Here is a 13,997-nt window from a genome sequence, read left to right on the forward strand (position 1 = left end):
TCTGTATCTCCGCCATTGTTACATTGTATATTTGGGGTTTTTCCCGCACTCCTCTGGGAATATCAGTCCGGCCTCCTGGTGAGCACCTGTCATGCGTACCGCCGGGCGCTCCATATTAATACGGCTATCTGGACACAAACCCGCACAGGCAGCATGTAATTAGTAGCAGGACGCAGAGAGGAATAACCTAACAATACAAATATTTAGATTATGGGAACCATGAAAAAAAAAAAAGAACTGAAGGGGATGAGTCTGCCTGGCAGCGGATTGGTGCAGCGAGAGCGTCTCCCAGCTGCTAGCAATATAATCTTGGACGGAGGAGAGAGGAGAATGCCCCATCCTGACTGATCTGCTGATGGATGGAGCCAGCGGTGGGAAAGAGCCCAGAACAGATTTTTCTCTATTTACAACCTTCAGTCAGCAATGAGAAAAAGCCAACTACAAAGTGACCACGTGTGACCTCCAGGAAGGAAGGGGTGACCCGCCTATGGGCACTGCTGCGAGACTGAGCACGCAGCCCCCGGTGCTTTGCAGGCATTACTTAAATATGGCTGAGAGCTGTATGAGGGACCCTGTCAGAGCCTTCCTTTCATTGTATGTCCTGCAGTGGGAGTATAAAGGGTGCCATGTGATTGGTGGTCTCACCGGGAGATTTGCATGACCACAGCTCCCGCTGGGTGACTCGAGATGGAGCCATAATGGACATTTCCTTCGTTTTTCTCTCTTCTTCCTCTCTAATGTCCACACCGCAATAACCGCACCAACACACAACCTTCATCCATAACATTGCTTCCCTCTTTTATGAAGAGCCTATATTTACCATTAACCCCCTGGTGGGGGCAGCGGACCTCAAGCAACCTCAGTTAGTGTTCATGTGTTGATGGCGCCCTCTAGTGCACATGCAGGTGTACTAAACAATCTCTTATTTTTATGATTAAAAGGAGAACTATGGGGTCAGGGCTTTTCCCCATAGTTCTCCTAAGGGTCACAGGAGGACACAAACTAGCATCCTCCCGTGACCCAAAGCTCAGTATATAGGGAGCTACAGCTCGCGGTATACTGAGACGCCGCAGCCGGGACGGATCCCGACAATACTGTCTGGATCCACCCAGCTGCGGGATTGACAGCTGGCTCTGCCTATCTAGAGGCAGAGTCAGCTGTGCCCGCCCCCTCCCCCGTCCGTTCTGCCAGTCAGCGCTGGAGGATCGGACAGGGGAGGGGGGGAATCCCTGCAGGGAGCCGTGAGTGACAGTCATAGGGATAGATCGAGAAGTGAGCGAGCGCCGGTATATGTTCGCTCACTTCCCGATCTACTGAGCCTACCTGTGACAGTTTCATTGTCACAGGTCGGCTCAGATTATGAGGCTGAGTGAAAAACACTCGCCTCATAGTTCCCCTTTAATAAAATATGCTGAAATATGAGATATAGAAAAGTAGAAGCCCAAGTGGCCCATCAAGTCTATGTAATGGTACAATAGAAGTGCGCTGGGCCCTTGGGTAGAGGGTTGGGTGGGGGTGTATCCTGGTATTTGTTCATGGGCTTTATTTGTGGGTTCAGCATTCAGGGGGTCCCTATAGAGACCTTTGAAGATGAGAAACGACAGAAGCACCAACACACCGGTATGGTGCTCATTAGATGTAGCCGTCAGCAAAGGAAAGACAATGTGTTTCGCCTTCATCAAAGTTCTATTCAAGGTTGGGCTGCTGTGCAGATTCCGTGCCACTGCCCTGCCTCCTGTGTCACTGCTCAGCATCCCCACACTGGTGTCTGAACTCTCTCATTGACAAGGCCAGAGTAAGCACTTCCTCAGCAAGCCTGATCTGAACCTTCATCTGGTATGCAGCAATTCAGCAGAATGACAGATGTACACTGACTGCACTGATAAATGATTTCAATATGTGGAAGAAGGAATGCGTTACGTTTCCCTCTAGTTGGTTTCTTGTTGCCCATTTATTATATTTAAGCGTTGAACTCTTTTTTTCTATTATCACCTTCGTATCGGCTCCGTAATGACTTCACTGTGAGGGTGTTGTCACTTGTAAAGATCCTCCGACCCCCTACACTTCGCCCCTGTGTATTATTCAGGATTTGTATAGAGCCAACAGTTTGTGCAGCGCTTTATAATCTAAAGGGACGGTACAGTTACCGTACAATTCAAGACAAGATGATTAGGAGGGCCCTGATCCCGAGAGCTTACAATCTAAGAGGGAGGGGCGAGTGATACAAAAGGTAATAGCTGTGAGGGGGATGAGTTGATGGAGAGACTAAAAGTTCAGTATTTAGGTGGGAGGTGGGGGAGGCTTCCCTGAAGAGATGAGTTTTCAGGGATCGCCTAAATGCACATAGAGTATTAGATAGCCGGACAGATGGGGTAGAGAGTCCCAGAGGATGGGAGAGGCTCTTGAGAAGTTCTGGAGGTGAGCATGGGATGGTGGTGGTGAGGAAGCAAGAGAGCAGAGAGGACAGTATGGGGGATATGTTGAGACGAGGTTGGTGATGTAGCCGGGGGCAGAGTTGTGGGATGGCTTTGTATGTTGTTAGTATTTTTAATTTTGTTTGCTGGGCAAGTGGAAGCCAGTGCAGGGATCGGCAGAGAGGGCCGAGGGATGGAAGCCAGTGGAGGGATCGGCAGAGAGGGGCGGGGAATGGAGGCCAGTGGAGGGATTGGCAGAAAGGGGGGGGGGATGGAAGCCAGCGGAGGGATTGGCAGAGGAGGGGCGGGGATGGAGGCCAGCGGAGGGATTGGCAGAGGAGGGGCGGGGATGGAGGCCAGCGGAGGGATTGGCAGAGGAGGGGCGGGGATGGAGGCCAGCGGAGGGATTGGCAGAGGAGGGGCGGGGATGGAGGCCAGCGGAGGGATTGGCAGAGGAGGGGCGGGGATGGAGGCCAGCGGAGGGATTGGCAGAGGAGGGGCGGGGATGGAGGCCAGCGGAGGGATTGGCAGAGGAGGGGCGGGGATGGAGGCCAGCGGAGGGATTGGCAGAGGAGGGGCGGGGATGGAGGCCAGCGGAGGGATTGGCAGAGGAGGGGCGGGGATGGAGGCCAGCGGAGGGATTGGCAGAGGAGGGGCGGGGATGGAGGCCAGCGGAGGGATTGGCAGAGGAGGGGCGGGGATGGAGGCCAGCGGAGGGATTGGCAGAGGAGGGGCGGGGATGGAGGCCAGCGGAGGGATTGGCAGAGGAGGGGCGGGGATGGAGGCCAGCGGAGGGATTGGCAGAGGAGGGGCGGGGATGGAGGCCAGCGGAGGGATTGGCAGAGGGTGGCGGGGGATGGAGGCCAGTGGAGGGATTGGCAGAAAGGGGTGGGGGATGGAAGCCAGCGGAGGGATTGGCAGAGGAGGTGGGGGACACAGAGCAGTTGGTAAGGTGGATAGGTCGGGGAGCAGCATTCATGATAGCATGATGGGGGATTGCTTGTGTAGACATTGGCCATCGAGGAGGGAGGTTCAGTAAAAAGGGAGAGAATTAGTACCTTGGTGGTGTCTTTGGCAGGAAGGGGCATATTTTGGAAATATTGGTGATGGAGGGCAAGATGAAGGAGATGAAGGCGGCAAGATTAGGACAGTGGTTGGATGTGGGGCCAGAAAAAGATGCCAGAGTCCAGAATTACACCTAGCACCCTGACACAAAGGCAGGGACTGATCATTGTTAGGAAACTTGGGGGAGGGGGCACAGTGGGATGCAAATATGATGGGCTCCTTTTGGAAAAAGACTTGAGTTTGAGAAAGTGGCGTGACATCCATATAGGTATATCACTGTGTAAATTAGTGATATGCAAGGAGACCGAAGGGGCGAGCTGAGGAGCGGAGAGAAATAGATCATCAACATAAAGATGGTATTGGAAGTCATGGGACCTTATCTACTGACCCAGGGAGGAGATATAGATAGAGAAGAGAAGGGGTCCGAGGGCAGCTTAGGGGGTCCCCTACAGGAAGAGGAGGAGATGGAGTTGTAGATGACACTGAAGGAGCACTTAGATAGAAAGAGAACCAGGACAGAACAGACTCTTGGAGGCCAATGGAGTGGAGTTTTTTTGAGGAGGAGCAGGTGGCCTCCTCTCACCAAGGCAGCAGAAAGGTCTAATAGCTGAGTATGGGGTAGTGACTATTGGTTTTAGCAGTTAGGAAGTCATTAGTGAGTTTTTAGAAGGAAAGTTTCTGTGGAGTGTTGGGGGCAAAAGCCAGAGTATAGATAGATAGATAGATAGATAGATAGATAGATAGATAGATAGATAGATAGATAGATACAATAGATAGATGCGTGGTGGTAGGTTGGCACCGCTGTAACGTTTTTTCTGTAGGGTCACAGTGTATAATGTCCAGCCCTGTTCTTGCATTGCCACCAGGCGTAACAATCACCATGGCGACCCAGGCGGCCGCTTTGGGGCCTGGGGCACAGGGGGGCCCGGCCAGGACATTCCAGATTCCCTGCGGGCCGCCTGGGTCGCTATGGCATCTCACGCTGGTGGCTGTCACTGGCGGCTGTGAAGAGAAATGTGCCGCTGTTCAGATCACGGACAGTGATCTGTGCAGCGGCGCGTTCCTCTCCACAGCCGCTGCTGAGTCAGTGAGAGCGGCGGTGGAGCAGGCTGGACACAGCAGTGGAGGAGGAGGCGGGGCCCGGGGTTGGCATCAGAGGAGGAGGTGGGGCCCGGCGACGGGCGGAGGAGGCGTGGCTCATCACCGACGGTGGAGTAAGAGGAGGCGGACAGGTAAGGAGTGTGGCCAGCCCACCTAAGGGTGACCCTGCAGAGCCCACCATAGAGAGTATATGGCGGGCTCTGCAGGGTCACCCTCAGGTGGGCTGTGTGGGATCTCAATTGATCTCAAAGGGGCGTAACTAGAGAACAAAGGGGCCCCATATAAAATGTTGCTATGGGGCCCTGTGATTTCTAGTTACGCCCCTGGTTGACACCATTATTTTCAGGTGACCTCAAAGGACCACATTGTACACAGTGTGACCCCTCCACACACACACCCGGGGGTGCAGCACAATCTTTTTGGGATGGGAGAAGTATTTGGCGGCAGAGCTGCGTGTCCTCAGCGGAGATTATAGTAAATACAGCGCCGCTCACTATTAGTAATTACAAGTGACTGCGGACATCAAAGCCGCACATGCCTCGGCCATGAAGTCATCAGATGAGAACATCAATCACGTCAGGAGACGCTTCCTGTACAGCGCGCTCATTATTCTGACGTGTTCTTGGCCGGGCGTCTCATCGCCGAGTCCAGGAACTGCTTCCACTGATTGTCTCTGACTTTACCTGGACTGGTTTGGATGGACGGTCGGTCGGTGGAGCCAACACGACGGCTCGATTTTTCCCCACCCCCACCCCCGCCCAACCCGTCGGGATCAATCACTTGGCCCATCTGCTCCAAATCCCAGCGGAAATGTTTTCCTATTGAACAGAACACATCAGAAGACTGAAGAATCTCCCATTAGCGAGGGCCTGTGGTACATATAAAATATGGTTTATGTTTGCAGAAACCTTCACGGATCATTTTTACCTCCATACACCCGGTGTGATTTAGTACAATGGAATGATAATGCAACTTTCCAGGTCAATGTTTTATAAATGGAGAAGATTTTTACTTTAAAATATTGTAAAATGCAGCCAAAGAAATAAGTATTTCTCGAATCCTAATAACCCCCCTTGTTGTGCTGGCGCGTGCTTTCTAGTCCCACATCCTCACGATGAAGCGTTGTCACCCTATTGTAGGTGCGCGGCGGAAGGGAGACCCCGCACACTGACCTCAACGACATTCAGAAGACTCGGAGGAGATGTCTCAGTGACTGGTGCTACTCGGAACACTTTGACCCAGCGCTCCTCATACAGGTACATTGAGGCCGGAAAGGAAGTGGCTGATGTCACTTCCTACTGATAATGGCACTTAAAGCTGAAATGTAGTTTGCCTGTATTCTGTCTTTTCTTCCCCCCCCCCCATCAATATGCCAAAGAATTGTTTAAATAAGGACAGGCAGCGATTACAAGCAGATGATTGCCTCAGGACAATTTGTGCCGAGGGGCGATCATCTGCAGGCAGGGCAGCCATCAGAAATGTCTGCGTTCCAAGTCCTGATACCTGCTTGTAGTCCTTTTGCTGTTACCTGTATTAAGCTATTTGCTCCTGTTATATGTTATAGGTGTCTTCGTGGTTATATTTAGTTGGTGTCACCTTACTAATTCATGTTTGCTTTTGGCTGTTTTATTTGGTTGTGCTGTTTACAATAAACTGGATATAACACATTTGCCGTGTCCAGTGTGGTCATACGTGTTTGGTCTTCCCGTGTGGGTACCTGCATGCGGTGTGGGGACACCCGTGCACGGTACCGTGATACCAACCTATAGATTCTCCCTCTTGTGGCTATTTTATATGACAAATGATGCATTGTGGCCCCCGGAGGTTCCCCTGGTTGGGTGTCCCCGGGGAGTCCAAGATTACAAATACAATCGAGTGCTTCATTCCTAATACCATTAAACCTGTAATTTCCCCTCCACAGGTCCTGCAGGAAGCCACAGAGTCCTACAGATGTCTAGACTCCTATTATCACACCCAGGACAACTCCTTACTCCTCATCCTCCACAACCCCATGAGCCCGCACCGCCAGAGCCAGGAATCCTGGGACATGGCGCTGCATTCCAACGTCGGCTTCAGGTTCGCCTCCCGTATCGGTCTCACTGTCAGTGTCTGATTGAACGTTTCCAGTCACATGATGGCACAGAGACGTTTTGAAGTCCTAGCGTCTGTCTTATTTGTATCTCTGCAGCGGCCGGATTTATCATCAGAGGGGTCTGTACATTTACCTGGTTACTGTAAAAGCTGCCGAAATACAAATAAGACGGGCGCTAGGACTTCAAAACGTCTCTGTGCGATCATGTGACTGGAAACGTTCAGACATGCTTTCTGGTCTGGTGCTTCGTATAAAACATGGCTTCCATCGGTGGGTACCCAGAAGTGGCTCAAGAAATATTAAAGGGAGCTCGAAAATCAAAAGAGTCCGAGTAGCTTAAAATTTATCCCAATTCGATCACGTAAAACAGTCAACACGTTTCGGTGGCCATAAGTACTCTCCCTTCATCAGGTCCTAAATACCAAAATAAGAACTTTGGTGGACTCAATGGGACGAGTAACCAAGCAGATCCTTAATAGATCCAACCTTAAACCTTCTAAAGAACTGTTGCTGTGCCAATATAATCATCTTGGTTACTAGTCCCAGGCACTGTATAGTGTTGGACACAGGAGGCAATGGAGAATGCTAGACAGGAGGCACAATGGAGACGGGTAGAAGGGGGCTCAACTTGGGTGTAGTGATGCATGCTAGAGTCACAGGAGCACTCGGGTCACAGGAGTCGCTGAAGACACAGAAGCTCACAGGAACCGCAGGAGACAAAGAAGGGCAAAGGCCCTGAGGAACACAGGACACAGGAAGCACAGGAGGCACAGGGGAAGGCTGGACACAGGAGGCACAGGGGAAAACCGAACACAGGAGGTAGAGGGGAACGCTGGACACAGGAGGCACAGGGGAAAACCAAACACAGGAGGCACAGGGGAAGGCTGGACATAGGAGGCACAGGGGAACACAGAACACAGGAGGTACAGGGGAACGCTGGACACAGGAGGCACAGGGGAAAATCAAACACAGGAGGCACAGGGGAAGGCTGGACACAGGAGGCACAGGGGACGCTGGACAGAGGAGGCACAGTGGAAAATGCTGGACCGGACTAGTCTGATTTTATCCTTGGCAGGAACTACCTGGAATTTGTGTCTGACTCCATCTCACACTGGGTGCAGGAGGAGGAGGTGATGTATCAGGAGAGACTGGAGAAGAAGATGGAGGCTTTGAGACTGGCCCAGAATACACAGGACAGTGGAGCGACCTCCAGGGACGCCTCACCGAGCAAAAAGGGCAAGGGCAAAAAGTCCTCCTCGCCAAAAAAATCTAAAAGTAAGTAAACGTGTCATGTTTGTATGGGGTTTCCTCCGGGACATATACAGACCTTGTGAGATATACTGTATATATATATATATGGCACTCTCATATTATTAGGTAAGACTGTCTGCAATACTCGGGTACACAGTGATGCTCAGTTGCTATTAAATAAAAATATTAAATAAAAATAAAAACATGCGGTACATACAGTACATGACTATTTCAAATACAGAAAAATACCTGTTGATTTTCCAGATGTCCTGATGGGAGCGCCTTACATTCTGTCTGAGCTGACAACACAGTACCTCTGCTAAACTGAAATCTCAAGCAGTGTTGTCAGCCCCGCCTCCTACACTACAGAACCCCACCTATTCCCCACCCCCTCTGTCTCTCTCCGCATGCATACGTTGGTTTTGCTGGGACATTAATCATTCTGCTGCACTCCTGAGGGCCTGCCCAGGCAATGTGTGTAGTGAAAGGGCTGTTGGGAGATGTAGTTCTGTGGGGGGGGCTCCTCCTGCCATCGCAGTGCACAGCAGGGCAGACTGTTCCCACCCACCGCCAGGGCCCTTCAGATCAGTAAAAGAGCACAGTGGTCATGTGATCTGAGAGAAAAGCATTTAATTTGGGAGGAAATTCCCAACCTGGATTTGTGGAAACAACATTTAGATTTATTCCTTTGTTCGCAGGTCCCAAAGGCAGCAAGTCCAGACCTGGAAGTAAGGAGAAAAAGGCACCACCTGCAGAGCCAGCTAAGGACCCCTTCATTCGGGAGGACTCCCTTAAAGTGGGTAGACGCTCCATCATTTTCTCTTCAGCCAGAGCTGTCCTCTCATTGGTTCGCGGCGTCCTATGAATACCATTCGCATGGCGTTATTGTCACCGAGGAGCATGGGGAAATTCCATCGAGAGAATGTATTGCTGTGCGAATGGCATTCGGTGAGCTACACGCTGGGCAAAGCTTTTCAAGAGCTTCTGCTTGCAGAGAGAATTTTCACTCAGCTTAGTGAATGAGGTGAAGTTGTGTTGACTTCAAACGTCCAATCATGTGCAAGCAAAGCAATCCTGATTTTGTTAACTTGCCTTGCACATGATTGGATATTCTTTGCAGAGAGAATCTTTACTTTGTTTTACCTCATTCACTAAGAAATGTGAAAGTTGAGCATGCTGTACTCCATTGGTAGATCGGGGTCAATGCAAATAGCTGAGCCAGAGGGGAGGTTTTATTTTTCTCAGTCCAGCAGTTTCCCATTGCTGATTGGTTGCTGCAGGTTACTGTTCTTGGAATCGCATGTCTAAATAAACTCTTACATACACTATATTGCCAAAAGTATTGGGACACCCCCTCCAAATCATTGGATTCAGGTCCTCCAATCACCTCCATGGCCCCCGGTGTATAAAATCACGCACCTCGGCATGCAGACGCTTCCTACAGACATTTGTTAAAGAATGGAGCTCAGTGACTACAAGCGTGGTGCCGTGATAGGTTGTCACCTGTGCAATAAGTCCATCCGTGACATTTCCCGGCTACTAAATATTCCGCGGTCACCTGTTACTGGGATTATAACAAAGTGGAAGCAAACATGGATGGGGGGGTTTGGGGTGGAGGAACTTGACTGACCGCACAGAGTCCTGACCTCAACCCCATAGAACACCTTTGGGATGAATTAGAGGCGGAGACTGCGAGCCCCTCCCCCAACATCAGTACCTGACCTCACAAATGGTCCAACATTCCCATAGACACACTCCTAAACCTTGTGGATGCCTTCCCAAAAGAGTTGAAGCTGTTATAGCGGCAAAGGGCGGAGCCAACCCGATACTGAACCCTACGGACTAAGACTGGGGGGCCATTAAAGTTGTGCGTCATGTACACATGTGCGTGTAAAGGCGTCCCAATACTTTTGGCAATATAGTGTATATAGAGATCTTGTCTTCAGCCGGGGAGTCCTTAACCAAATTTAGTGCTCTTTACTGGGCTATAGCCAGCCTGACCTTCGTTTGTGTTATCTGGGTTCATTGGGGTTCTTCTAAGACCAAGGACATTACTTCTGCCTTCAGTAGAGAGAGTAGTAAGAAGATACAATGTATAGGGTTATCAATATTTCTTCTGACTCAGCCAATCATTGAGGGGCTTATGCCAGTGGTGTGCGATGGAGACGAGGATACATATTTGGTCCTCTGCCTGGTGGGGATGTGAGTGCAGAGGTCCAGACTTTTCCTCCCAGGCCCTTTGCCTGGAGGAGGAAGCCAGAACCAAGAAAGGTGTTTTTTCTCCTATCTGCCTCTCTGGGCTTAGAGTATCCTGACTTGTGGCAGAGACCTAAAAGGTTCTAAGCTAGCCTGTGGCAGAGGCAGGGAAAACTGGAATGTAGCCTCCCATCTGGGCCTACATAATCTACACAGGCCTGTGGCAGAGGCAGAAGACACTGGTAGGTAGCCTCCCATCTGGGCCTACAGAATCTACACAGGCCTGTGGCAGAGGCAGAACAAAATGGAAGGTAGCCTCCCATCTGGGCCTACAGAATCTACACTGGCCTGTGGCAGACGTCAAAAGAATCTGAGCTGACCTATGGCTGAGGCCTAGGATACTAGAATATAGTTGCCTGCCCGAGCCTAAAGAATTCTATTGTGCAAAGGGACTTTTGCTGCTGTTTTTTGGGGTCTCCTGTACCGCTGACCCTCTCTCCCTAGGACAGCTGAACCACTAAAATTTTACAAAAGAAGATTGAAGGATCTGAAGTTTGTCTTTTGATGTCTGCGGGTTGGGGAGTTATTGGGCGCAGCTACAGAAAGGGTCAACATTAGGAAGGCAGGAGACTCCAACAGACCCTTCGGGGGTAATGCCGCACATATCTTCTGTTCTCCAGGCCTGGAAGATTGAGCAAGATCGCCTAATGGAAGAGGAACGTCTGAAGCAGGAGAAGAAAAACGCAAAAGGCAGAAAATCCAGCGGTAAGAAAAAGTCGGCGAGCAAAGAACGCTCCAGCTCCCGGGAGAGTAAAGGGTCTGCCAGCAGGTCAAGGAAAGGCGCCAAAAAAAAGAGCGAGAAGGAGGAGGTGGTGCTGCCAGGGCCCGGGCCCGACCCCGCCGCTGCTTCCCCGGCTCCTCCTGAGACTGTGTTTAAGGTATGTGGCATGATAGAGATAAAATAACAAATGTACATTTCATACACCAGCCAGGCAGTTACATAAGTAAAATAAAAAACAGCCACACGTAGGAAAGGAAAAGTAAAAATAAGTTACATTAAAAAAAATTCAATAAACAAATAAATAAATAAAATAATTAAATAAATAAAATAAAAATAAAAAAAGATGCTGAAAAAAAATAATAAATAAAAAGGTAAATACAATAAACAAATAAATTAAAAGTTAAATTAAAACTCCTTCTTTCCCTTCTCCCCTTAGCTATTATTTTTCTGCTGATTTTTTTTAATTTCATTTTATCTTTTGCCATTATTATTCTTTTTTGTTTATTATTATTGTTTTGTTTCTTATTTTTTCCGTGTTGCTTAACAAGAAAATGCATGAAATTAGAAGAAAACCAAAACATTTTCATTTGCAAATAAGGTTGCTATTCTGTCTGCTAGAAATATATTTTTTTTGTCATTTAAAGAGGATAAATGATAAAATACAAATGTATCATTTCTATTTTACATTTAAAACGACTTAATTTAAAACTAAAATCAGTGAAAACAGAACTTTGTTATATATTTATTTATGTATTTTTTTAGGGATGCACCGATACCGGTATTTCGGTATCGAGTACGAGTAGCCATATTTTTTTTTTCGGTACTCGCCGATACCGAATACCGGAAGTCCCATTCAGGAAGCCAGGCGGCGTGTAAACAAGGGAGCATGAAGCCGCCTTCCCGGCCAATCGGAAAGCCAGGCGCCACGTCATTACACGGCACCCAGCTTCCTGCTTGGCCAGCTTCCCGGCCAATCAGGAAGCCGAGCAGCGATTCATTACACGCTGCCCGGCTTCCTGCTTGGCTCGGAGGCCGGCTCCATGCTCTCTCGTCACAAGTGACGAGGGAGCCGGCTTCCCGGCCAATCAGGAAACCAGGCAGCGTGTAATGACGCACCGCCCGGCTTCCTGATCCTGGAAGTATCGGGCTAGGCATCGGAGTATTTGGCAGAGTACGAGTACACCAAATACTCGGCACCGATACCAATACTAGTATCGGTGCATCCCTAGTATTTTTTATTGCAAAGAAATCAAAATAATTTTTCAAAAACAATATTTGCCAAAAGAAAGATTAATTTTACCCAACAGAACAACGTAGGTGTTACTTTGTTACTTGAAGTAATGACAAGGTTGTCTCCAGATATACAGGCCCATAGTGGAAATGGAAAGATTGCATCACAAGGGGTGTACGGGGGGTGAGAGCTGAAGGGGTTAAAAATACTCCATGTGTGTATTTCATCTTCAGTTTGTCGGCTACGACGTGGGAGACAACCTGATCCAGGTCTCTGGAGGCTGCCGATGCCTTTACCCGACAGACGGGGGGCAGATCCAGGTGGAACACACTCATTTTGAGAAAGGTGAGATAACAGCGGTGTTCCCCACCAGATACGTCCTTCTGTCACGCTTGTTATAGATCCATCATACACATCGATGACACATCACACCTCACAGTCACACAGTGATGTCATCAGTATGCCGCACACAGGAGGAAGCATTTCCTCAATCTCCTCTCCCCCAGTGACTGCAGCATTGTAACTTTGCTGCAAGTCACAAGGTGAGAAGCTGCGGCAGGGACGGAGAGGAGAGATGAAGGGAGCAGAAGCAGGGAGATGCTTGCAGTGCAGGGACTCGGGTACAGCTTCCCCTCCAGCAAGTGGAACAGTGATCATCACCGAATCTGCTTGAGACTAAGTCAGAATCAGTATGCCTTAGATGACCCCCACACTGTAGATATACAGTTATGAGGATACAGAACAGGAAGTGCACTGATATCAGGAGTGCCTAGGTACAGGAAGTTCACTGATATCAGGACTGCCGAGGCGCAGGAAGTGCACTGATATCAGGATTGAAATGAAAAGCAAAAAGAGCGCCTCCATCGTGTAAAAACGCTTTAATAAAATGATATAAAGAGAGTTGAAAACATACTCACAAAGAAATTGGAGTAAACAGGCATAAAGTATGTATCAGCGAACACAGACACAGAAATCATAGAGTTCCAGCACAGCCGACAAGCTGCAAACGCTTCTTGGTTGACGCGTTTCAGAGGACACACCTTCTTCCTCAGAACCACTCAAAGGAGGTGTGTCCCCTGAAACGCGTCGACTAAGAAGTGTTTGCAGCACAGGAAGTGCACTGATGTCAGGACTGCCTAGGCACAGGAAGTGCACTGATATCAGGAGTGTCTAGGTACAGGAAGTGCACTGATATCAGGAGTGTCTAGGTACAGGAAGTGCACTGATATCAGGAGTGTCTAGGCACAGGAAGTGCACTGATATCAGGAGTGTCTAGGTACAGGAAGTGCACTGATATCAGGAGTGTCTAGGCACAGGAAGTGCACTGATATCAGGAGTGTCTAGGCACAGGAAGTGCACTGATATCAGGAGTGTCTAGGCACAGGAAGTGCACTGATATCAGGAGTGTCTAGGCACAGGAAGTGCACTGATATCAGGAGTGTCTAGGCACAGGAAGTGCAAAACGCACTGACTAAAGGGGTGTCTAGGCACAGGAAGTGCACTGATATCAGGAGTGTCTAGGCACAGGAAGTGCACTGATATCAGGAGTGTCTAGGTACAGGAAGTGCACTGATGTCAGGACTGCCTAGGCACAGGAAGTGCACTGATATCAGGAGTGTCTAGGTACAGGAAGTGCACTGATATTAGGAGTGTCTAGGTACAGGAAGTGAACTCATATTTTTCAGGAGGAATTCCGGACAAAAGGCAGATCTGTCATGGTGCGGTTTGGCCACAAGTGAGATTTCTGTGTACTGCATTCCCTATATCGTAGCAAATCTTTACTTTTTGGGTTCAGGTCCCACTTCAACCCCCATAACTTTCCTGGCATCTAACAGTTCCCCCCCCCCCCCACCACTCACCCACCCC

General features: G+C 49.4%; 1 protein-coding gene across 1 annotated transcript in view; it reads left to right on the forward strand.

The window, feature by feature from the left end:
* SPAG17 (sperm associated antigen 17) overlaps positions 1-13,997 on the forward strand; it is a 92,090-nt gene that overhangs the window by 40,627 nt on the left and 37,466 nt on the right. The window contains exons 19-24 of the mRNA XM_018569550.1: positions 5,720-5,836; positions 6,502-6,656; positions 7,748-7,947; positions 8,622-8,719; positions 10,800-11,057; positions 12,365-12,476. Of these exons, the coding sequence (XP_018425052.1) occupies positions 5,720-5,836; positions 6,502-6,656; positions 7,748-7,947; positions 8,622-8,719; positions 10,800-11,057; positions 12,365-12,476 (940 nt within the window). The remainder of the gene's footprint in view (positions 1-5,719; positions 5,837-6,501; positions 6,657-7,747; positions 7,948-8,621; positions 8,720-10,799; positions 11,058-12,364; positions 12,477-13,997) is intronic.

The sequence above is a fragment of the Nanorana parkeri genome, unplaced genomic scaffold (genome assembly GCF_000935625.1).
Source record: "Nanorana parkeri isolate BGI_ZX_2015 unplaced genomic scaffold, ASM93562v1 scaffold1354, whole genome shotgun sequence".
Lineage (NCBI taxonomy): Eukaryota > Metazoa > Chordata > Amphibia > Anura > Dicroglossidae > Nanorana > Nanorana parkeri.